The 25,799-nt window shown below is 43.2% G+C and overlaps 2 protein-coding genes and 1 long non-coding RNA gene across 8 annotated transcripts; 2 read left to right on the top strand and 1 right to left on the bottom strand.

Moving 5' to 3' along the window:
* Nucleotides 1–10,525: 10,525 nt before the first annotated feature.
* Nucleotides 10,526–12,639, top strand: LOC144386278 (uncharacterized). Its single transcript, XR_013451966.1, has 2 exons — nucleotides 10,526–10,853; nucleotides 11,790–12,639. It is a non-coding gene; the product is annotated as an uncharacterized LOC144386278 (long non-coding RNA).
* An 890-nt stretch (nucleotides 12,640–13,529) lies between these two features.
* On the top strand, nucleotides 13,530–22,121 carry LOC120830543 (transcription termination factor 1). 6 transcript variants are annotated; one of them, XM_040195259.2, is made up of 11 exons: nucleotides 13,530–13,688; nucleotides 15,832–16,419; nucleotides 16,676–16,797; nucleotides 17,025–17,210; nucleotides 17,758–17,836; nucleotides 19,254–19,378; nucleotides 19,558–19,753; nucleotides 19,953–20,042; nucleotides 21,210–21,275; nucleotides 21,388–21,473; nucleotides 21,641–22,121. In XM_040195259.2, the coding sequence occupies exons 2-11, from the start codon at nucleotides 16,019–16,021 to the stop codon at nucleotides 21,841–21,843; spliced, it is 1,554 nt and encodes a 517-aa protein (XP_040051193.2). In that variant the 5' UTR covers nucleotides 13,530–13,688; nucleotides 15,832–16,018; the 3' UTR covers nucleotides 21,844–22,121. The 6 variants fall into 6 exon arrangements, with proteins under 6 accessions (XP_040051193.2, XP_077942691.1, XP_040051194.2 ...); XM_078086565.1 differs by having other exon boundaries at nucleotides 13,536–13,622; nucleotides 21,685–22,121; XM_040195260.2 differs by having other exon boundaries at nucleotides 13,536–13,622.
* Nucleotides 22,122–22,176: 55 nt separating this feature from the next.
* On the bottom strand, nucleotides 22,177–24,852 carry endog (endonuclease G). The gene is made up of 6 exons (XM_040195262.2): nucleotides 24,513–24,852; nucleotides 23,808–24,001; nucleotides 23,587–23,728; nucleotides 23,025–23,134; nucleotides 22,856–22,937; nucleotides 22,177–22,781 (listed from the first exon to the last, which is right to left on the bottom strand). The coding sequence occupies exons 1-6, from the start codon at nucleotides 24,693–24,695 to the stop codon at nucleotides 22,584–22,586; spliced, it is 909 nt and encodes a 302-aa protein (XP_040051196.1). The 5' UTR covers nucleotides 24,696–24,852; the 3' UTR covers nucleotides 22,177–22,583.
* Nucleotides 24,853–25,799: the final 947 nt, after the last annotated feature.

Here is a 25,799-nt window from a genome sequence, read left to right as displayed (position 1 = left end):
GCGTGTATTTTTGTTGTTTAATAGTAAAAAATAAAACTACACACATTGGATCATCTCCAAGGCAGAATTCCACCGGGTGCAACATGTCAAACTAGCAACTCTTCCTGCTGTCCTTGTGCACTTTGCTCTCAACTCTCCGTCATTATCTCCCGACATTTAGCCAGAACTTTTTCCAAACCACTGTCTTTTAGTGGGCCTCTGCAGACGGTGTGCAGTGCCAGGTAGATGTTGAGATGGAAGTAGCCTAGCAGCTTAGCTTAGCAGTGCGTAAAGTGGTCCATTTGTCACTCACCCCCCTTCTTTGACACATATATATGATATAACATTTTGGGATGTTATACAGTAGCTTAATGTCTAAAAGTACAGAAAGTAGAGGCTGCTCGACCATCGAGATGATTTATGAACAATATGGACGATGTTATTGATAAAAAGATTAAATATGTGGAGTATCTGGAGAGAAAATAAGATTTAAACATTTCAGTAAATATAGAAGAGTTTATGCTTTTGTTTTGTTTCATGTTCTATCCCTTTCTCCCTCTTTCTCTAGTTTATTTGTTTTAGTCTCTCTGTCTCATGGTGAGCTATTCAAAGCTATCTGTAACATTAACATTCCCCCTGTGATAAGGACTGTGATTATCCACATTGCTTGCGGTGTCCTTCAGCCTTTAAATAAAAGTGATGACAGCCTCAAGACATGCAGATTGTGAGTGAGGTGAACTGTTCTTTTGAGAATAACTTGTTCTATGCAATGATATGTCATTATATAATGTGGATTTAAAGATACATGCATAATACGATGGCATAATATAACTTAATAAACATGATACAAATTATTATTTATATTATTTTACTACAACTACATATAACCCCTAACCCTAAAAGTCATTCTCGTTCTATTACAACGTTCTATTGTTGTATTAATAAATATCAGCAATGTAACACTTAATCAGGAATCAAGAAAATCATAATATGTCAGACATACAAGGAATTTGACTTGGCGGTTGGTGCGAAACAGCAGACAGTACGACAATGGACGACAAGACAACAGTGGAAGAGGAATAAAATGAAATATAATGCTATGAATTAGTAGTATAAGGCTATGGGTTAGTTTAAAAATAAAAGGAATAACAGTTAGAGTTAAAAATATTTAGAAATTAAAAATAAAGTGCACAAGTGAACAGAAAGTGACGTGTGAAGTGTGAAGGAGAGTGACCAGTGGAATGTCAGAGTTAGTCAGTGGCAGACCGGGCTCTGTTAATGAGCCCAACTGCCGAGGGGAAGAAACAGTTTGTGTGGTGGGAGGTCTTGGTCCTGATGGACCTCAGCCTCCTGCCAGATGGAAGGGGCACAAACAGGTTTTGTCCGGGTTCAGAGGGGTTGGCTACGATCTTTTTAGCTCGCTTCAGGGTCCTAGAAGCAAACAAGTCCTGGAGGTGGCAGATGGCAGCCGATCACCCTCTCTGCAGAGCATGATTAATAATGTAAACACCTCATCAAAAAATAAATATTAATTCAACACTTAATTATCACACGAGAATTACAGAAATGACATCAAATGTTTGATGAAGGTTGTGTGATTGTTATTTGAGATGAGCATGTTAACTATTTCATACTGTTTGATACTTTATTACTTTAAACATCATCAGGTAAAACGTATAGTAAAACTGACATTACAATAAAAAGGTGTTATTTTTGGAAAGATCTGTTGTGAGAGGGGGCAGCGGAGGTGCATTCTGGTAGATCAGTAGGACCTGGAGACACACAAAAACGAATCAATGAACACAAACCAGTGGTCATTAATCATCAATGATCAGGTCTTTAGTGTAGATATATATACATATATATATATTCTATATATATATAGATTCTATATATATATATATATATATATATATATATATATATATATATATATATGGACACTGTAAAAAAAAAGATCCTAATTTTACGGAAAGTAACATACATTTTTACAGTAGTTTTACTGTTGTTTTTAATTATGTACAAAACAATAAAGATATTATCTGTAAATTAACAGTCCAACTGTGAATTTGAGTATTACGGTAATAATGACAAATTACTTTTTTTTCCCTTTTTTTACGGAAGAAATACTGTAATCATTCTAGAGCATTTGACTGTTTTCTTAAATTACATTCAAATCATGTAAAACATCATCTGCCAAACAAAAAACGTTAAATTAAGATAAAATAACTTAATTCAAATGAAGTGCGAGAACCATAAAAAAAGACTTTTCCATAACGATTTAACACATTTATTTTATAGATTTTTCCTGTAGTATTAAGATGAAACACCTTTAATAGAGGGTACTGTGTATATATACATATATAAATATATGTATGTATACATATATGTCGGCGGCACGGTGGTGTTGTGGTTAGCACAGCAAGAAGGTCCTGGGTTCGACCACGCCTAGTGGCCTTTCTAAGTGGAGTCTGCATGTTCTCCCAGTGTCTGCGTGAGTTCTCTCCGGGTACTCCGGCTTCCTCCCAAAGTCCAACGGTGACTCAAAATTGCCTGTAGGTGTGTGGATGTGAGTGTGAATGGTTGTTTGTCTCTGTGTTAGCCCTGCGATTGCCGAGTGACGAATCAAGGTGTACCCAGTCTCTCGCCCAAAGTTGGCTAGGATAGACTCCAGCCCCCCTGCAACCTGGTGTGCAGGATAAGCGCTTTTGAAGATGGATGGAAGTTTCCAACCCCTAGTTTAATTGAAACATTGAAAATCCTGAAGATTTATGAAAAGCTTCTATTTTATGAGAATTGACAATGTGTTACAGGACAAATCTGTAAAATGGTACTGTTTTACTGCAAAACCTGTGTGATATCACTTCATTGAAGGTGTTTGATAGTAATAATACATGACGAACCTGTAAAATAACAGGGTTTCTCTGCAGAACTTTAAGCAATATCCCTGTATTGAAAGTGTTTGATCGTAATAATACAGACAGAATCTATAAAATAAATGTGTTTCTCTGTAAAATTGTTAAGGAAAATTCCTGTAAATTTATGGTATACATATGGTGTTTTATAGTATTACATCAAACAACCAAACAAATTAAATATGTTGGCAAACTAGATAACAGTATTGAAGTTTAAACAAACAATAAATAAATAATAAATAAACAATTAATAAATACCTAACGAATCATTTGACAGATGTAGGTGCGCCTACACGCACGCGCGCACACACGCACGCGCGAAAATCACACCCACCCACAAACACAGATAGACATACGCACACAAAAGGACAAAGTGTACTTGTGTTAGCGTGTATATGTGAATCATTTTTCATTACTTTCACCACACCACATTATTAAAAATTCATAAACAGTTTTGTCATTCATACTCCACAAACTGCAAAAAACTATAGATTTGCAGTATATGTTTTACTGTATATGCTTCGCAATATTGGCTCCCTCTCTCCCTCCTCTCTGGCCTCCTTTGTTCTATGAGCTCTCCCCTCAACTGACTCTCACTCTTACATCTGAACACAGCCGCAGAGAGTCTCCTCTCAACTCTTTCCTCCTCTCTAGACTCTCCCTGTCCTTTTACGACACAACAGGCCGGCAAATCCCCTCCGGCTCTGTGGCTGTCTGAACCGGTGCCATAAGAGCCACCATGCGAGCATCGGAAAGGAGATGGGTGTAAATACAAACGACCCGATGACCTGCTTGTGTTTCAATCTCTTCTCTCCTCTTTTTCTGCTTCTATCTCCGCTGCCAAAAGCTCTTTCTACCAACCCAGAATTGAATCTTCATTTTCTAACCCCAAAAAAATCTTTTCTATCTTCTCCAACCTCCTCCAAGGCCACAGTCCCCCCCCCCCCCTCCACCCTTATTCCGGGAGACTTTGTCAACTAGTTTACCAAGAACATAGCTGACCTACCCTCCTCTTTCTCAAACCCACCTCCTACTACTCGTGTCCCACCGACTTTATCTCTATCACTTTCCTCCTTCACCCCTCTGTCCCCTAACCAAATTCCTACCGTAGTAACCTCTGCCCGTCCGACCCCCTGCCCTCTTAACACCATTCCATCACATGTTCTACAATCTATCACTTCTCACTTTCTTCCTTTCCTCACCTGTCGCATTAACTCTTCTCTGTTATCTGGCTGTTTTCCCAACTCTCTGAAGGAGGCATGAGTTAACGCTCTCCTGAAGAAACCTACCCTCAACCCTTGTGAAGAAAACAACTGCCTCTCTTCTTCCCTTTTTATCCCAAACTCTTGAACGTGCGATCTTTAACCAACTGTCCTATCTCTACCGTAACAACCTCCTTGACCCCCACCAGTCAGACTTCAAGCCCATTCCACAGAGACTGCTCTCCTTGCTGTCTTAGAGCAGCTCCACACTGCTAGAGCCGCCTCTCTCTCCTCTGTCCTCCTCCTTCTGGACTGATTCCGCCTGATTTCCCTTTCCACTTCCTGGACCACCTGATGGGAATACGTAACATGACGTCCTCAGTTTCTATACATCACTTTGCATCCTTCGCTCCTTAATGTTTTATTACGTATCCAAAAAATTGTTTTCAGAAATCATACCAATAATAGAGGATTTGGGGCCGTGGCTTCCGAGGAGGCAGGATGCTGACTTCCTGCAGAAGTCCAAAGCTTTCCGTCATGTCAGAGTCTGAATCTATGGAGAGCTCAGAAGATACTGTTGGAATTGGAACTGAGAGGGGAGACATGAGAATAGTTTTTGAATCCCACACTCTCATTCAGGAATCCTTTTATGCCACTGCAAACTGTCTCAACGGGTATGCTGATTAAATTCCTGGACCATCTGAACTCCTGGAGAACTGAACTCATTGAGAGCAGAATTCCAGAAGATATAAACTTCAGAATAATTAAACCAAACTGCTTCAGCCAACAATCAAAATTTTGGTGTTTTTCAGGTTCTTAACTTGTGTGCTGGGCGTCTTTTTGTCTGGTGGCTCCTTCTTCTGAAGGTGTAACGGTGGTGTCACGGTAGCTGCAGGTGGGGCTGGGGAAATAATTTGGGGTTCAGGACCTGTTACAGTGGGTCCAGATGATGTTTTGCTGGTGATGTAGGACACCTGGGTTTGGGGTGGGGCTAGGACAGAATATTTGGGCTCAATGGCAAGAAAGTGTGACCCATGCGTTTGTATGGCTAACATGGAGTTTTGGGTTACATGACCTAATATATCGGGTTTATGGGGTGTCGTTTGGGCTAATACCGAAAAGGTTTGGGGTCTTGAGGTTGGGTCTTGGGCTTAGCGGGTGTTGGGATTCAAAAAGGATATAGAGGTTTTGGGGGGTGTTGAAATAAGTTGACTTATTTAAGGTGTTAATGGTATTGACAGCCTTCTTTTAGGGGGTGTTGATGGTGTTGTTGGGTGTATTGGTGATGTTAATGTGAGTAAGGGGCCCTGGTCAGGGGATATTGATGGTGGTATTGGTGATATCAATGAAGGTATACGTCTTGTCTTTAGAGGTACAGAAGGTGTTGTCAGGGTTCACCCACTCAGTCTTCTCTGGTGGATGTAATTACCCCAGGACCTCCCAGCTGTCGGGTGGTGTTGAGGCAGCTCTGCAGGAAGCTGATGGGGTCCTCAGGATGATGATAAAGAAGACCTACTAACAAACTCTGAAACACAGATTCATTGCTGATTTAGTCTTATAATGCTCTGAAATAAAACTACGATTTTGGATTTTTCTTTTTTTCCTATTTTGAAGACTTCTATTGGAGTTTGGTTGGAAGAAAGTTGCATATAATATAGTAGTTATTAATATTGTTTTATTATTGTTATTATATTGTTGATATTACTAGTAGCATTGTTGGTTTAAATACTTCCCTTCTATCTGAATGTCTCCCTCCTTCCAGTGACTTTGGGAGCAGATGCTGCCTGAATGATTGACAGCAGCATCAGGTGGCTGGAGCCCTCTTTCATGTCGTTGTGATACTAATGAGGCTAAAGAGCTGCGGAGGAATTTCACACAGAGAGCTGATTGGATTCCCAGTGACCCCCAAGGATGGTAAAACTCCAGGATCAGGTTCTATTTTGAAATTAAATAATAAACGTTATTATATATACACATACAAATAAGAAAAAGGTTAAACTAGAACCTTATATCAAATGCACACTGTTGGAGTCAGGTATCAAACCACTGACACAATATGGACAATCTGCCCTAACTCATCAGCCACACTCCTCGTGTCCACATATCCAAATATACATTTGGCTGAGGCTTTTATCCAAAGCGACTTACAATAAGTGCATTCAACGAAGAGGGAACAGAACCAGAACAACAATCAAAAAAGTACGGTAAAGTAAAGACAAATTACAGAGTGCTATAAGTAAGTTCCATTGTACGCCGTTGCTGTCCTGAATTCAATCCACCATTTAGGAGACAGGACAGCAAACAGTAAAGATTTTGTTGAGTGTTTAACTCCCTGTCTGCGAGCAACAAGCAGATTGGCACATGCAGAGCGGAGTGAGTGGGTAGGGACGTACGGTTTGACCATGTCCTGGATGTAGGCTGGCTCTGATATGTTTGCCGCATGGTACGGGCAGCCACTAGTAACCAAAGAAGGGAGTGGAGGAGCTGAGTAGTGTGGGTGAATATAGGTTAAAGATCAGGCGAGCTGCTGCATTGTGTATGAGCTGCAGAGGTTGAATGGCGCTGGCAGGTAGACTTGTTAGGAGGGAGTAACGATAGTCAAGGTGTGAGATGACCTGAGCCTGTATCAGAACCTGCGTCATCTTCTGAGTGAGAAAGGGACGTATTCTGTTGCAGCATGTACCTAAAGGAAGAGGTTGATAACTGAAGGCTCTGGCTTCCATCCTACTTTTTAAAACCCTAGGAACAACAAGTAACCCAGCATCTATGGAGCGCAGCTGCCTTGTAGGGCAATAAGGTGTTACAAGCTCTTTAAGATACAACGGTGCCTCACCAGCAAGTGCCTTGTAGGTGAGGAGAAGTACCTTAAAATCTATTTTTGATTTAACAGGGAGCCAGTCTGGAAGTGACAAACGCATAAACTAATTTTTCTGCATCACTTTGAGACAGGAAGTTCCTGATTTTTGATATGTTACGTATATGAAAATAGGCAGTCCTTGAAGTCTTCTTTATATGCGAGTTGAAGGTCATATCCTGGTCGAAGAGAACTCCCAGATTCATGACGGTGCTGCTGGGTACCAAAGCAATTCCATCCATAAAAACTGTATCACGTGACAGCTGGCTTCGAAGGCGCTCTGGGCCTATAGGATAACTTCCGTTTTTTCTGAGTTTAGCATCAGGAAGTTGCCGGTCATCCAAGTTTTGATGTCTCCAAGACATTCTTTAAGTCTAACTAGCTGGTCCGTCTATTCTGGCTTGATCGACAGATACAGTTGAGTATCATCTGCATAACAATGGAAGTTTATGTGGTGTTTCCTGATAAGATCGCCCAAAGGAAGCATATAGAGGGTAAATAAAATCGGTCCAAGTACAGAACCTTGTGGGACTCCGTGACCAACATTGGTGGTCTTTGAGGATTCACCGTTTACTAGCACAAACTGGGATCGATCCGATAAGTAGGATTTAAACCAGCTGAGTGCAGTTCCTTTGATACCAATTAAATGTTCTAGTCTCTGCAACAGGATACAATGGTCTATGGTATCAAACTGAGGTCCAGCAAGACAAGAAAAGAGATGAGTCCTTGGTCCGATGCAAGTAGAAGATCATTCGTAATTTTCACCAGTGCTGTTTCTGTACTGTGATGCGTTCGAAATCCTGACTGTAAATCCTGGAACAAAGCATTGTTTTGTAGAAAGTCACATGATTGATTTGCGACGGATTTCTCAAGGATCTTAGAGAGGTACACACAATACACACAATAACAATAATACCAAGAATATATGTATTACAAGAAAAATAACACTATATGACACTATACGATGTAATTGTATATATTACATATACATAAGTATGTAATGAATATATATATATATATATGCATATTGCAACAGAAGTGGAATACATATACAGATAGTGGTAATTGTGGAGCCGACTGATTAATTATTCATCAGAGAGACAACCTGAGGGCTGATTGTTCTCTGGAAAGCAAAGGTAGAGCATTTAATCCAGAATGGACGGACTCGTACTAAACCATTGTGCATTAAACCTAGCACTTAAATTGTACTTGTAACGTCACTCATCTATAGCAAATTGTAAATTGGCTTATTTGAGGAAATTGCACTTTCTTGTTTCTTGTTCTCCTGAGTTTGTACCCTATGGTTGAATGCACTTATTGTACGTCGCTTTGGATAAAAGCGTCAGCTAAATGACATGTAATGTAATGTAATGTAAACCAAATAGGAATAAAACACGATGTGACATCAGTTCTGCTCAGTGGAACTCCATAATACAAAGGGGTAAAACTTTATTGACACATGACAATTACAGTAGTTCCCATTGGCTGTACAGTCCCTGTCAATCACACAGTACCTGTATTGATTTAAGTTTGGTACAGCTCAATATAACAATTGAGAACACATGTCATCATGTATGTTAACACATGTAAAATACAGGCAAAATACAAGTTTAGCAAGGCGGTGAGAGATGCTAAACGACTGTACTCTGAGAAACTCCAACAACAGTTCTCAGCAAGTGACTCTGCTTCGGTCTGGAGAGGCCTCAAACACCTCACCAACTACAAGCCAAAAACCCCCCACTCCATGAATGACCTCCGCCTGGCAGACGAGCTGAATGAGTTCTACTGCAGATTTGAAAGACAATGTCCTGATCCCATCCCCCACAGCTCCACCAACCTGCTGCAGTCCCCCTCCCCTCCCTCCCCCAGCCCATCAGGGGCTCACGCCTCTTCAACTATATCGCCTTCCCCTCCCCCACCAGTAAGGCAGCCGGTCCGGACTCCGTTTCCCCTCACTCCCTGAAGCATTGTGCTGACCAGCTGACCAGCTGTCAACACCTCCCTGGAGAGATGCCACGTACCAGCCTGCTTCAAGGCCTCCACCATCATCCCTGTCCCCAAGAAGCCCAGGATCACAGGACCCAATGACTACAGGCCCGTCGCCCTGACCTCTGTAGTCATGAAGTCTTTTGAACGGCTAGTCCTGACCCACCTGAAGTCCCTCACCGACCCCCTCCTGGACCCCCTGCAGTTCGCCTACAGAGCCAACAGGTCTGTGGACGATGCTGTCAACATGGCCCTCCACTACATCCTCCAGCATCTGGACTCCCCAGGAACCTACGCCAGGATCCTGTTTGTGGACTTCAGCTCTGCCTTCAACACTATCATCCCGTCTCTGCTGCAGGACAAACTCTCCCAGCTGCACGTGCCCGACTCCACCTGCAAGTGGATCACAGACTTCCTGTCTGACAGGAAGCAGCACGTGAAGCTGGGGAAACATGTCTCAGCCTCTCGGACCATTAGCACCGGTTCCCCCCAAGGCTGCATTCTCTCCCCTCTGCTCTTCTCCCTGTACACCAACAGCTGCACCTCCAGCCACCAGTCCGTCAAGCTCCTGAAGTTTGCGGATGACACCACCCTCATTGGACTAATCTCTGGTGGGGACGAGTCCGCATACAGGTGGGAGTCTGACCATCTGGTGTCGTGGTGCAGCCAGAACAACCTGGAGCTCAACGCTCTAAAGACAGTGGAGATGGTTGTGGATTTCCGGCGGAACAGAGCCCCACCCTCCCCCATCACCCTGTGTGACTCCCCCGTCACTATTGTGGATTCCTTCCGTTTCCTGGGCTCCATCATCACCCAGGACCTCAAGTGGGAGCTGAACATCAGCTCCATCACCAAGAAGGCTCAGCAGAGGTTGTTCTTCCTGAGGCAGCTGAAGAAACTCAACCTGCCAAAGACGATGATGGTCCACTTCTACACGGCCATCATCGAGTCCATCCTCTGCTCCTCCATCACCGTCTGGTACGCTGCAGCCACAGCCAAGGACAAGGGCAGGCTTCAGCGGGTCATCCGCTCTGCAGAGAGGGTGATCGGCTGCAATCTGCCGTCCCTGCAGGACCTGTTCGCTTCCAGGTCTCTGAAGCAGCTAAAAAGATTGCGGCCGACCCCTCCCACTCCGGACAAAACCTGTTTGTGCCCCTTCCATCTGGCAGGAGGCTGAGGTCCATCAGGACTACGACGTCCCGCCACACGAACAGTTTCTTCCCGTCGGCAGTCGGGCTCATCAACAGAGCCGGTCCCCCACTGCCTGACTATAACACTCCACCGGTCACTCCCCCTCATACTGCACATGCCACTTTAACTGCAATTCATCACTTTGTCACTTGTCACTTTGTCTCTTGTCTGTTACTTGTTCGTTAGTGCACTTTATGCTTAATATTTTTCTTTTTAACTTTTTAATATTTAATTTTTTTTTAACTTTATTCCCTTGTTTTATACTAACCCATAGCCTTAGCCTTATTCTACTAACCCATTGCATTAGCATTTCATTCCACTTTATTTTATTACTTGTGCACTGTGACAATAAATATTGTTCATTCAGTGTGAGTTTATAAATCATACTCAAATCATTTGTTGTGTATTGGTTAAAAGCAGATGTTTTGATTTAATCACACATAATAGTCACATTATGATCTTCTGGATGACATTTAAGATGTCATCGTCTATGATGAAAATAACTCTGGTCTTGTTTGGTTTTTGTAGCGTAGCAGCAGCAGCAAGCCAGAGGAACCAGAGGCCATGTTGGACCTGATTCTTGAGAGTCAGGGTCAGAGACTGGAGGACCAGAGAGCCAGCTTCAACCTGTTACCTGACCCAGGGTCAGCCTCTCTCTGTGGAGCCTGCAGCCCCCCCTTAACTTCACCCAGTGTGGGCTTCTACTACATGCTAATACACTACCAGGTATGTGAGCCAGGTCTCACCACTACACTGATGGAGGTGGGAAAGGTCACACCACTACATGTTTTTCTCTATATCTACCTTAAGGCCGCCGCGTGTTTCTGCGTCTTTACGTCGTGCCGACGCACTGGTTTCACTTCCTGGTTCTAAAGTCTTGCGTGTGTTGCAGAGCGATTCACCTCCAGAACAACAGGTGGAGTAACGTGTTTTTTTGAAGACAACCTAGAGAGTCACGTCTTTGTGTGTGGAAGTCGTTGGTTGCTTTATTTATTTATCATAGACTTTATTGCCCCGTGCATCCACACTGCTGCTTTTCATCAAGGACACATTTGTCCCGTATTTTCCTCCACGACTTTGTTCCCCTCGTTTGTGGAGATCTCCCTCCATGAATCAGAGGCCATCCGGCGTCCTCATAGTCCGCCAATGACGGCTTGTACAAGTGCTCATATTTACGCATTTCTTCACACAAAAGCTCTTCAATCTGATCCGTTCTCTCGTAAACGTTCTTCCTTTTAATAATGGCCGTATTGTGCTGGTAAAACGGAGATGTGAGACTCCGTAAAGGACGTAGTCAGCAGACCAATCACAGCCTGGTGCTGCAGGAGGCTGCGTCGCTTTAGACGCTAGTCTAGAAAAATGGGTCGACGCACGCAAGGAGGTGTGAAAAGACACGCAAGGGACACACGGGACACGCAAGGGGCTCTTGCGTCTGCGTTTCCTTGCGTCGCTCTGAAAACGCAGAAGCATAAACTAGGCTTTACTCACTCTCCGTGTCTCCAGTCAGACACGATGGAGACAGGAGTTCCTTCATCCGGTCTGACTAGTGTTATGTCTCTCTCTCTCTCTTAACTATCTCACTTTCTCTCCATCTGTCTGACTGGTATCAAATCTGACTCTCTATCTACCTGTCTCCCTCTCTGTCGGTTCGTCTGTCTCCAGTCTAACAGGATGGAGGACCAGAGGTGTTCCCTTCCAGATCTGGATGAAGCTGCTGGTGAAGGTCAGCAGGACTTCTTTGGGTTGATTCAGAGAGTTCAGTCCAGGAGGATGGACGAACAGAGAGCCTCTCTGCTGCCGACACATACTGACGACGACCATGACGTCATTAACGCAGGCCCCTCCCCCAATCCCCCAAATCATCAGTGATGAGTACCAGAGTCTTATAGGGTTCTTCAGAACCACTCTTCTAGAGCTCCACAAAGACTAGAATTATCCTGATGTTAAGACGGTTGGGACGGATCCAGGTTCAGGTCTTTAGGATCCAGATGTGTTGACGACTGATATTAGATTACAGACCAGATGGATGTGCTTCTCTGAGTAGTTAGTGGTTGGTAGAGCTGGTTATTAGAGCTGTGGATGAATGTTTCTCTTTGTTAACAAAAGAGGTAAAGAAGAAGAATGTTATCTGATAAATATGGACGTAACAAAACAATCTAAGATATTTAATGATCATCTTTACTAATGCATAAGGAAACTTGTTTAAACTGGTTTGTTTTATTATGGGAATGATGGGAACATAGTCCTTCAAAAAAACTTTTAAGATTTATCTCAGTTTTCCCTTTTTAGGAATTCAGACATAGGATTCAGGTACAGACCAGGACCAAGTCCTGAACTGGCCCCAAATCTAATCAAAGTTCCTGAACCAAGTCCAGACCAGGTCTTGGCCCTGTGTTCTCAACCTAAAACTTCTGTCCTGTAAAGTCAATAAATCACAGTTGGAAATTTTAAACTGTAAGACTCATTGTAGCATGTGACAGATATTAAAATATATTTATGGAACAAATATCAATTTCAGTTTTTATTTTTCATTCATTATAATTCTTACAATAATTGAAACACTTTCATTCATGAGTAAAATTTGCAATGAGAACACTGAAGACTGTGTCTTTTTATGTCCAAAATAAAAGAGAAACTAACCCTACTTAAATGAAGTAAGTACTGAAGTACTCATAAGTTAAACTATTTTTGATTATTGATCCCCTAAGGGCGAAAAACACTTCCAAGTTCCAATATACATAAAGACTAAAATAAACAGGTAATTACCATGAAAGAAATATTCAATTTAAAGTTATATAGCAGAGATGAACCTGATATTACTGCTTCCACACGGCTCCACCCTTCAGTGGCTCCAACTTTTACCTGCCAGATGGAGGCGCTGAGGGACCAACTTATGATAACTTGCTCACACACAAATTGCCGTGTAGGATTTAGTAGTTAGCATTTATTAACTCAAAGCCATTAACTAAATACAAAATGGTGTTGCACACAGGAGCATACACACAGGGTGTTGTTAACAAGAGGAACTACACACGCAGGTCCATCTCAGGTACATCTCATGTGCATCTCATGTACATATCAGGGGAATCTCAGGTAAATCTCAGGTGCATATCAGGAATATCCTGGTGCATCTCAGATGCTTAGATGCATCTCAGGGACATCCAAGGTACATATCAGGCACATATCATGTACATCTCAGGTGGATCTCAGGTGCAACACCTGCAGGTAAGCAGCTACACAGACACAGACAGTGTCGTCACAAACCCAATCGACAGATGTGCTTATGCTCATTTTTATATACAAATACTTTAAAACTCCAGCAAAGTGCGGTTCTGTTGTAAAGAATCAAGGACGCCGAAAGAAAGGATCCGGAAACTTAGTCAGAGTGATACCTCTTTGCAGGTTGCGCTTTGAGACTCACTGCGCATGCGCTGTTAGGACACAGGAAGTAAAAAAGCATCAGGCTTCCATCCACGAGCCGTCGGAGCCGAGCATGTGAGACGTTCAGTAATTGAATCTTTAGAACCTTTCAGACGGAGCCAGAACCGGGACCACACTGGGGTTTGATTGTTATATTCTTTTTTGTTTAGGAAGGTTCCTCGCTGAGTGAAATAACCCGAAAGTAGTGTAAGTGGCGCCATGAAAAGAGCCGTTGGAATTATCTCAACGCAAAGGAAAGGAGCTTCAATGCTTCCCTACTTACGTCAGCTCCTTTAGTATAGGGACCATTGGACCATCATTTAAGACAAAATGAGATCATCCACAATTCCTTGCGGAGGCAAAATTGAGGCCGTATTTGAATTGTCAAATAGATATGCCTTCACATGCTTCTGTGGGTGGTGGTTCTATGTGATGGTGGTTCTATCTGATGGTGGTTCTATGTGATGGTGGTTCTATGTGATGGTGGTTCTATCTGATGGTGGTTCTATGTGATGGTGGTTGTCCCTGCAGTGGTCCTGCCGTGCACCTGGCTTACTACTCCCAATATTTTAATAATTTCCGTTATAGGAATTGAATGTATTGTACATCTTTTACTTGTTCATTCTGTACACATGACATCATTTGACATCATTGTAGTCTGTCCATCGTGGCAGAGGGATCCTCCTCTGCCTCTCACCAACCTCTCACAGCACAAAACTCTCTCACTGAGGTTTCTTCCCTTTTTCTCCATCAAAGGGTTTTTCCTTTTTTGGGGAGTTTTTCCTGTGCAGATGTGAGCGTTTGGGGACTGAGGATGTCACATGTGTGCAGACTGTAAAACCCTCTGAGGCTAATTTGCGATTTTGGGCTACACAAAATAAAATGAATTGAATGTGTTGTTACAGTGTGAGTTGAGGCTGCCGCGTGTTTCTGCGTCTTTACGCGTCTTTACGCTCTGGTTTCACTTCCTGGTTGTAAAGTCGTGCGTGTGTTGCAGAGCGATTCACCTCCAGAACAACAGGTGGAGTCACGTGTTTTGTTGAAGACGACCTAGAGAGTCACGTCTTTGTGTGTGGAAGTCGCTGGTTGCTTTATTTATTGATCATAGACTTTATTGCCCCGTGTATCCACACTGCTGCTTTTCATCAAGGACACATTTGTCCCGTATTTTCCTCCACGACTTTGTTCCCCTGGTTTGTGGAGATCTGCCTCCATGAATCAGAGGCCATCCGGCGTCCTCATAGTCCGCCAATCACGGCTTGTACAAGTGCTCATATTTACGCATTTCTTCCCACAAAAGCTCTTCAATCTGATCCGTTCTCTCTCATTCTTCCTTTTAATAATGGCCGTATTGTGCTATGAAAACGGAAATGTGAGACTCCGTAAAAGACGTAGTTAGCAGACCAATCACAGCCTTGTGCGCTGCGGGAGGCTTGCGAGGCTTGCGTCGCTTTCGATAGGTAGATGGAGCAGAAAATACACATTCAATAGTCTTCTGGTCCGCGATAGGTTTCATCTTTTTCTTAGGGGGCATTTTTCCGTTCTACTTTTCCTGCTCACTCAAGGAAAAACGGGATCACGTGGGAAGCGGGATGTATGCGCAGACGACGTCTGCGCATAACAAAATGGCGACCGCCATTCAAAGTATTTTTCATTTCCGCACACCTACCACCAAAATGTTTTATTTATTTCATTACAGCCCGTCCGCTAGACGTTAAAACATAATCGCCCGCAGTGGACACAACATAGAGCAGTTAAAACGTGAATTTATTTACTAATAAGTTTGTATCTATATTGTTGAAATAAAATCTGCGGTTACTGGCTAGTTGTTGTTGTAGCGGCTAAACTAGCATGTCTGCGCAGAGTTGATGCGCAAAGGGTTGAAACCGCGCTTGTCAGGGACGCAGGATGCGTACCTATCAATATCACTGAACGACAACTGTTTTGTTCCGCTGATGAACTACTCGCAGACTTTTTCGACTCACTTTCAACTTGATAAACTTCTTATTTTCCTTGGTGCATGTAGACAATAGAAGCGATGGCGCCCCCAGCACTTCCTGTGGTGTATTGTAATACTGAATAAAAAAGACCCTTAGCTCTGAATCGTTTTATAATAAACAACGTGTCGACGATAGAAAACCGATCTTATCACGGCAAATGACCTTGACTATTCTAATCCAGCCGAATTGTCGAGGGAAGTTCCTCACTGAGTGAAATGACCCAGAAGTAGTGTAAGTGGCGCCATGGAAAGAGCTGTTCCTAAATTGTGTTTATTGTTTTACAGCTTTAACAACCATAGCCTCCTTCTCCTCCTCCTGCTTCATTACCTTGTTCATCTACACCATCATCATCTCCTCCACGTCCGCCTGTCATGAAGCCTCCAACCAGTTGCCATGGTTATCAGAAGTAGTCGACGTCGAGGAATATCCTTTAGCTGTTGACATTAATACACCGGAGAGACAAAAAGCAAAATGGACAGAGAGATCAGTATTGCTTCTTCTGCTGCTGATGTAGACACAAGCAGACAAAAGAAGAGAAAAAAGAGGCAGGAAGTGTTTGAGGAGACACCGCCTGTAGTAGACACAACTGAGGCGTTGAAGAAGAAGAAGAAGAAGAAGAAAGAGAAAAATGAACAGAGTGAAAAAGGTATATCCACGGTAACAGACCATAACCACACAGGAAAAGATTTCTCAGTTTCCATGGAAACCAACAAAACAGGAAAGAAGAAGAAGAAAGATGGGAATATAATGGAAGTAATGTTAGAGGGAGAGGAGAAGAACAAGAGCGATGTAGGAGAGAAGAAGAGAAGAGCGAAGAGGACAGAAGGAGGAAGAGAGAATAGTGCAATCACAACATCAGTTCCAAAAGAGGAGTGAGTTCTTCTCTTTATCGTCAAGAGTATTCGATTGACTGCAAGGATCAACGGGATGGTGGTGTTGAGTAATGCAAGTTGTAAGATGCATTAATAGCGTTGTAGCACACGGTATCGGTACAGGCCGTACCATGCTAAGCTATAGTTGTTCCAATGAGAGGGCACCCTTTTTAGCCAATCCAATATATTTTTATTGTATTTTTATTTGTGCTCCAATTAGACGGCTTGATAGACAATGTACTGCTTTGATTATCAGGCTGGACTGGTTGTTGGAGGAGCTGCAGGAGTTTCTCCCAAACATCAAGACGAGATCAGCCAAACACATCGATAGACTGCTTAAATACGACCTGCATCGCTTCAAACAATTCAAACAGCAAGGTACTTCTACCATTACCAACGTGCTACTAGTATGGTGGAGACGACAACTAATGCTGTAAACAACAAGGAGCGCTGCCGATGCTCTAAACAAGGAGAAAGCACTGCAAACTGCTGAAGCAGAACCTGCAGTGTTTCAATAAACATAACAAAAATATTTCGAAAAAACCTTAAACATCAATGTACTAATACTTTGAATACAGACATTTCACCTGTTCCTCTCTCTCCAGGTGTGGATCTGTGTTGGGGGAGGCTTTCTCAGCAGGAGAATCAGCAAATCAGAGACAATGTCAGAGACTTTCTCGCTCTGACAAGCATCAGCTCGGCCAAACGGCTTCTGTTTCCTCAGAGGTACCCAGAGCAGGAGAAGCAGATCAAGAAGCTAAGAGCACGTCATCACTTCCTGGAGAGGATTGGTATGTACTGTTAACAAACAACGCACCTCACCTTGTAATCAAACCCAGACAGTAAGATGGTCCTCCTGTTGCTGCAGTACTGTAGAGTCGTTTTGGTAAAGATGTCTTAGTGGTACGGCAGTCTTTACTGCAGTCTTTTGTGGTACTGCAGTCTTTCATGCTACTGTAGTCTTTGTGGTACTGCAGTCTTTCATGCTACTGTAGTCTTTGTGGTACTGCAGTCTTTCATGCTACTGTAGTCTTTGTGGTACTGCAGTCTTTCATGCTACTGTAGTCTTTGTGGTACTGCAGTCTTTCATGCTACTGTAGTCTTTGTGGTACTGCAGTCTTTCATGCTATTGTAGTCTTTTGTGGTACTGCAGTCTTTCATGCTACTGTAGTCTTTGTGGTACTGCAGTCTTTCATGCTATTGTAGTCTTTTGTGGTACTGCAGTCTTTCATGCTACTGTAGTCTTTGTGGTACTGCAGTCTTTGGGGAAAGGGGATCAGCCTGGGAAGTTATCAAGTTACCATGTCTTTACTTACTAGTCTCTGTCTCTCTCCACAGCTGAGGGGATTCCTCGTTCGTGTCAACAGGTTTACATAAGAGCCAAGAAGATGTTTGACAAGAGGAACTACAAGGGGAGGTCAGTGAGACCTGAAGGGTCAGATGTTAGACCAGGTAGTCAGTCCACATCAAACGCAATCCAAAGGTTTCACGCCACAGAATTACAAAGTGTATACACAGACGTGATAAGACACCAGTGCATACACTTTGCGACGCAAATCTGCGTCAGCAAAGTTGAACCAAATTCAGGCGAAATTGCGTTGACACCCAAACACAAAAGTTGGAATTTCAACGTTGGCAACATTGTGCTGCTGTGGAAAGCCTACCAGCGTTGAGATGCTCCCCGTCGTCACTGACGTCCTGCAGACAGTTACCCAATCAGAACAAATGGAGGGTAAATGATTAGTAACGCTATCTGTGTGTGGGTACCCGAGCTGTACGATACATCCTGGTACCTACTGCGACCGCTTCAGGAAAGACCTCTTTTAACAAACAGGACACAACCATATGTGCCGTTTTTATAACATCTCATCAGTGCACTGACTATAGTACATTATAGTGTGGGATCACACACTGCTGCTCTATATCAAGTAATACCCGCGCCACACTTTCCGCTGGACACATTTACCGACCGCATTGCACCGCTCCGTGTCCCTCGCACTTTTTTGTTTTTGTTTTATTTAGCTTTTTTTAACATTCCAGTTTTAATGTCTAACTATTCTGTTGAATAGAACTCATTGTTCTTTGAAATAGCGTACTTGTGTTACTATGCTATTATATTGTCATTATGTTCTGTATCAGTGGCATGAAATGGTCTGAAAATTGCAATACCGCAATAAATGTTGGTGCAATAGTTACACAACAACAATTTGATATTGTGAAAGCCCCAAATAACGTATGTGGCCCTTAAAGAGCCGTTTGGATGTGCTTGAGCTCACTGTGTCTCCATGGGACCGTTCCCCGACAGAAGTATGATGTGCAGGCGATTAACTCCGGTACCCGATCCAGCCAACAGGCTATCAAACGGGTTAACAGCTAGCATCATGTAGCGCTGGAAGCAGCAGTCGTCCATGCGCACTTCCTGTAGAAGCTGTCTGCGCCTACTGATGCTATTTTGTACCAAAACACCACGGCGTTTGTTGAGTAGGATTTCCACAACAGGAACAGTCGCTATGTTTGCCTTGGTTGATGCGGAGGAAGCTCATCTGTTTCCAGGGTGATAAGCCACGCCCCCTCTGTCGCTTCCAGCCGAATTACACGATTCATGCAAATTGACCAGAAATGATTGAGTACGCGGTGGTTTTGAGGTGGTGCAAAACATGGCGTTTAGTGTGAACGTGCCATTTTATGCCACTGACTGTTACGAAGTAACAGTAGGTCAGATGTTAGACCTAAAGCTATGACTCTTTGGGCTGTCCAGCCAGGACCTGAAGACTTGGAGGCCTGATGTTCCCAGCATCCCTCTGTGTGTTCATGTTCCACCTGTCCTCACTCAGGTTCTCGGAGCAGGAGGTGCACCAACTGACAAAGTTTCAGAACCTATATGGGAATGACTGGAAGAAGATTTCTGAGATGATGGGCCGCAGCGTGTTCGCCTTAGAGAAGCGCTTCGCACAACTCGGTAAAACAGCTGATTCAGAACTTTTAGAACTCACTTTAGCCAGCTCTAAGAGGGGGAGCGCATTGATCCGTTTGGAAAATCCTTAAACGGGTGACTAATCTTTGTGAGACTGAAAATGTAACTCCTGTCGTAGAACGCATGTGTGTATCTGTAATGTGTGTGTATGTGTGTCTCTTCAGCTACAGGTCGGGGTAAATGGAGTCCAGATGAGAAGTCCAGGTTGAAGCGGGCTGTGAGAGATTACCTTGAGGTTCTGGTCCAGCAGAGTTCCTCAGGTCCCCGTCTGAGTAGGCAGCAGCTGTGTAACTCTCTGCCTTGGAATGTGATCAGTCGGAAGGTCGGGACCAGATCAATTTGCCAGTGTCGGATCAAGTGGTCAGTACATCTTCCAGTTCTGCTACTTAACTATACCAACGTTGGACTGGTCTGTAGGTCTTCAGGTCCGTAGGTTTTAAAGTGTTCAGTTATTCGGGTATGTAGTTTGCCAGATCTTTGTTATGGTAGTCAGGGCTTCAGGTCCACAGGCCTTTAGATGGTCAGGTCTTCAGATGTTTGACGTGTTGTTGTGTTCCAGGTTCTCCATCCTGAGGTTAAAACTGACTTCAGCTGGAACCTTCACCAGAGGAGTTGAAGGAATTGCGGCTAAGATTCGGCTCATCAACACGTAAGATAACATAAAACACCCGGCTGAACAAGTGTGGGCACCCCTGCGTTAGACCTTTCCGACCACAGCGTTCGTCCAGGCAGCTTGAAAATGACCGCCCCCCCTCCCCGCGGCCGGACCATCCGCGCGCCACCTCGTTGTCTGCTGGTGGGAACGTGCTCACCTGTGTGGGCGCCCACGTTTCTGCCTGTGTCCATCGGGGCCATGCACAGCAAAAACACGTGCAGACTTTAATTACCGAGGGCAAATAGACTTGGATGAATATAAATAGTAGGCAGATGGCTAACTAGCTACTGTAGCTACACAGGCGCTAGGCTATCGTTAGCAGCTGCGGGCACGGAGTCATCAGTCGTGTGAGTAAAGTTTTTCCATTGGCTCAGGCACCGAAAGGAAGACGCAAAATCTGCGTTGTGGTTCGGTCCCGTAGGTACCGGTCGCATAGGAATATGGCACCGGTTTTCGGTACCTGTCAAGTTTTCTCCAGCTCACAATCCACGAGGACACGAGGACAAATCAAAGTTTCTGGCTCAATCACTTTTATTTAGTTTTTCTTTTGCCTTTGTCCATTGATTTGCCAGTTCAGAGTTAGGTTGTAAACCTTTAAAGACAAAGAACATAAATTACCTCTCAAAATTAAACATTCACATTAAAAACACAAGTTTAACTGGGTTTACATTTAAATAAACATCTTATACTTTCAAATTTAATGAAATATTTTAGTAAATTCTGACAACTTGATGCTGCAATGATTCACCCTAATCTACTCAGTTACCCATGCTTTCAACATAAATCAGCATTTTAAATAAAATCTCACCGACCATTGGCGTCTTTGGACCGAACCGTAGAGTAACTTGTGTCTCTTCTCCGCTGTGCCTGTTTAAAAAGGGAATGAGGACCTCTACACAGGTGCTCCACAATTAGTGATTTCTGCTGGTGCACTCTGGGAAGCGTAGTCAAGATTCAGCTTAACAGTACCCAACCCTAGTTTTAAGTATATTTGTAATACATGATGATAGTAGTGAGCAGGAGAACATCAATGTTTGAAACTTAACTAAAAAAAGGTAACTTATAATTTATTTTTCAAAATATACTGAGGGACCTTGCACAGACAAACTATAAACTAAATGAAATGATACTTACAACAGCACTAACAACTGTGTGTTTCAGGCTGTACAACATGGGTGTGGAGGACATAGCGGACATCGACTGGGAAGAGGTTGTGCGCCTTGTGGGGTGAGGTCAAAATGAGCAGTAGGACTACAGTGTAGAACAGGCACGTGCACAGACCCTTAGTGGGGCCCTAGATAAGAAAAGTGTGTACTAGTGTGTACTTACTGTGTTTCAGTAAAGTGACGCCTGTGTGCGTTCAGAGGAGTTTCTACAGACTGAAAGTCTCCAAAGTTCCCAACTGGATCAGTTTATCCTACGGAGGTCAGTACTGCAATACTATGCTTGTTCCACAGTACTTCATATGTCAGTACTATAGTACTTCATATGTCAAGTACTGCAGTATTTGACAAAGCAGTATTGCACTCTATTCATAAAAGGCCAGTATTTAAGTTGTCACTGATGTATACTGTGATGTCACTTCCTGTCAGAAATCATCGACTTCCTGCAGCTGAACGTGTCTCCGATCCTGCAGGCGAAGCTGCAGAAGGCCAGCAGAGAGGAAAGCCGGGGGGAGGCGCAGGGGGAGGACGGCTTCCTGCTTTCTGACATTGTCCCTTCACACGATGAAGACGACGACTACATGGAAAGCGACAACAGTCAGCTGACATTTGGCCAATCAGGATGCAGATAGATTCCAAATGAAATTGCTGTCAGACTCATCTCATGTGTGCACAGCATCAGTTCACGCACACACATAAATGTTGACGCTCAACAGGATCCTCATTAAGTGATCTACCAGTGTTAAATACTTTGGAGCTCAATAGGAAAGCCCCACAAGTATTCTGAGTTATAGTGTGACTAATTGACTGATTGATTATATAAACATGGAGCAGGAAGTGAACCTAATCAAGGCTGCATCACTTTATTAAGACTGATGTCTTTGTTTTAATAAAATATTTTGTGACCTTTTCAAGTTTCAGTTTTTTTTCCATTTATAGAGAACCTAAAAATGAAATCCGGATAATCACATGTATATTATTTATTATGGTTTCCTTTCTGAGTGAAGATACAATATTTTAAAATACTTTGTTATTCATTGTTATTGTCATTAGTAGACAAATATTGAGATCAAAATTGTACCATATGGTTTAAATTAAGGCACAAAAGCAATGGGTGTTCAGAGTAATCTATTAACACAAACCATTGAGTGTCCTAAACTAACAAGTATTTAAATACAGTGACACGTTCATCATTTATAAACAGAATCACACGGTGATCACATTAGATGGTTATATCAGTCACATGATCACCCGATCATGTGATCACTTGGTTCTCCAGTAGGGATCAACTAACTTGGTTCATTATCAAACAACTACAGTGAACAGGGGATCTGTTTAAAGAGATAAATAAGTGCATCATGGGTAATGGAGCTCATCTGGCAGTGATGGCCTGCAGGCTGCTGGTCCTCTTCATGATGTTCGGAACAAAGTGAAGTCCTGAAGCTCTCTCGATGGTTTCTATGGGAACCAGGAAACGCTCCAGAGGAATCTTCTCGTCTATTGGTTCATTGGGTAAAACATATGATCGAAGCTCCACCCCCTTTCCATCTACCTTCTCCAGGATCAGCACCTGTGGAACCAAATGAGCAGCCATCAGCAGTCAGGTCACCTACGGCATCATCATCATCATACAAGTGGACTAACCTTGAAGAAATGCGTCGGCACAGCGACGTGGTTTCGTCCTAACACCTGATACCTGACGTAGAGTTTCCCATCAGCCTGCTGACTAAAACACACACACACACACCTGGTGATGTCCTCCTGTAGCCCCTACGACAGCGTACTCAGACATCGCAGAAGAAGAAGTGGTTACCTGGGCAGGTAGAGCGGTCCGGTACAGACGTAGATGTTGAGGTAATGTTTGGTTAGAGAGCGACACAGTTTCTCCAGATTGTTCCAGGTGTTCTGATTCATATGAGGGTTCTGACGACATTGGCATATTAATCAGTCAGTGATGACATCACAGCATTTGACCTGGTCAGGAAGACTTGTACACGCGCACACACACACACTACAGACTGAAGAAACAACAACAAGATATTGAATAGATGGATCTCACAGCACCACTACTTAATTCACTGATTATTCAACATATTTTTGTTCAATTTTCGCATTACTCTCTGTAGGCGACAAAACTTTTGTCTTGCCAAAATCTGACCTTTCTGTGTTCATTAAATGATCAATCTTTCTTCAGTGAAGCAATTTTATTTTAGTATATTAAACATAATTTGAGAGGGTTTTAGCTTTAATATGAGCCATTTAAAAAAACAATGGATTAATAAAAAGTCAGGTTATAAGCTGTTGTTTCTACTAAATGGATAAGTGATGAGACTGTTGTCAGGGACTTTACATATTCTGTTTGTGTGTTTATTCACCTGTGGGGCCACATTGCTCAGGTAGAAGGTGTCTTCCATTGCTTTCTGACTCCACCTGTGATTGGCTGCCGCTGCCATGTGACCTCTGTCAAAGCCACTCCCCTTGAAGTCTGCGTTGGTCGCCCTGTGAAAGATGTGGATGCTGGAGGGGAGGGGGGGTCATCAGCACTCCCTGTCTGACACTTTGTTGTCACCTGCCGTCCTGTTTATTTCTGTCTCACCTTTCGTCCTCTTTGAAGTTGCAGTACTTCCTGTCTGACGGCCCGTTCAGGGAGGCTGGGGTAAGCCTCTCTATTACCCAGGATGGAGTGCGTGTGCGGGGGTCGTACGAGGAAACATAGGACTCTCTGGTTTTGATGTTGGCCACTGAGGGAAATCCATACTTCATCACCGATCCTGACCCACCCGGACTCACCTTGACAGACAGGTAGACGCCGCGTGAGACAGGTAAGCAAAGGTAGACACAGAGTGGGACATACATTATGAGACAGGTAATTAGTGTGAGACAGTATAACATACGATTATATGATATTAATATTATGACATACAGACTTTGTTTCTCTTATATCCGTTATACCGTTTTTATAGTGACATTACAATATGCCACTTTAAATGACATCTGTTATACATAACGTTTGATGAAATTGCACTTTCTTGTTTTTCTGGGTTTGTTTCCTTATGGTTGAAATGCACTGAAATGCGGCCCGGTGGTTGGGGATCACCGAGCTAAATGACATGTAATGTAATGGTTATACCACATGTTTTATATAACATCAATAAATAAAACATGTATGTTAAGGTTATGTATTCATATTTAATATATACGTTTATGTATTTACAAGCAGTTGTGCTTCAACCTTTTTCAGATTTCTGATTACAGTCCGATAAAGCGCCCGCAGCCGCACACGCGGACACACACGGCTCACCGTCAGCTCGGAGGCCTGGACTCTCGCTACGGGGAGCACCGGCACTCTGCCCAGTAGACCCAGAGGAGCACCGGCTTCCTCTTCCTCCTCTTCCCGGCCTCTGACGCCCAGAAGGCGGCTCACTGAAGCTCCAAAACTCGCACCGACCAACAAGGTCGCTCCGGTACGGAGCAAGCGCGTCATGATCCGGGCGCTCTGCTAGTGGCGCACTCTGATGACGTCAAGATTTGACGTTACTTCTTCCGGTAAATAAAAACATCTTTCCCCTTTTTTTATAGAGTAATGTATTAATTAGGGTCCTCGCTTCGAATAGCGTAGAGGAACCTATTGTATTTCATGGAATTATTATTATTATTCTCCTTTTTGGGGGCTTTATCATATTCAAAAAGTGCATATCAGGACTGTTAAAAAATAATAATGATAATTTTGGCAATTTTGGGGTCTCTTGCATTTGAGTACAAAGAAATGTCTCTATAGGGCCCCTAGAAATTTGAAAAGTAGGCCAGTTTTGCCCCGGATGTCCGATCGACTGTAAATTTGGCACACATTTGGCACTCTTCGACATCCATCAATAGTAATACTTTCAATTCATTCGACAGAAATGATTGAAATGAACATATTATCTCATCATATGGGTTCATGATCATCTCCTGCTCATCAGCGGAGAAAAAAGACGCTCTTTAAGTTTATTTGCCGTTATACTGTTAAAAAAATCCTAGTTTCTGTAATCGACTCTTCCGCCTTCTGACGTAAGATTATCCTGATGATTGACATCTGGTTCAAACTAAGGAGACACTTTGAGCGTCGATCCGCCTTTGAGGAACCGAGATAGTCTGATGTCAATCATCTCGGTAATCTGAGCTGGATAATCGGACATTTGATTACCAAAATTGGAACATATGTTGACATAAACATTGAACCGCTGAACAAATATGGTTCTTTGAGAATATTTGAAGAATAGGGGGGGCTGCAGTTAATCGTTGAAAATCTGCCTTTTTAGCCTATTTGTTTAGCCTATTTTCACGATTATTTAAGCGTTGTAAAACTCCTCCCAGAGATTAAACCTGATTCTTTTCAAATTTGGGCAGTGTGATCTTGAGGCCGTGCCTTTAAAAATTGCATTTTGCCGGAAAAAATATTAAACTAAGAATTGCATAAAAGGCGGCAAGTGGGGGGTGGGACGTTGATCCTTCGACAAGAACAAATAACTCTACTCCACATGGTCAGGTCCTTTCCAATGTTCACATGTTTGATGAGACTCCGGGCCTGAAGACGTGTAAAGTGGAA

The sequence above is a fragment of the Gasterosteus aculeatus genome, chromosome 13 (genome assembly GCF_964276395.1).
Source record: "Gasterosteus aculeatus chromosome 13, fGasAcu3.hap1.1, whole genome shotgun sequence".
NCBI classification, from domain to species: Eukaryota; Metazoa; Chordata; class Actinopteri; order Perciformes; family Gasterosteidae; genus Gasterosteus; species Gasterosteus aculeatus.
Note: the sequence above shows the minus strand (reverse complement) of the source record. Positions and strands in the feature narration are given on the sequence as shown.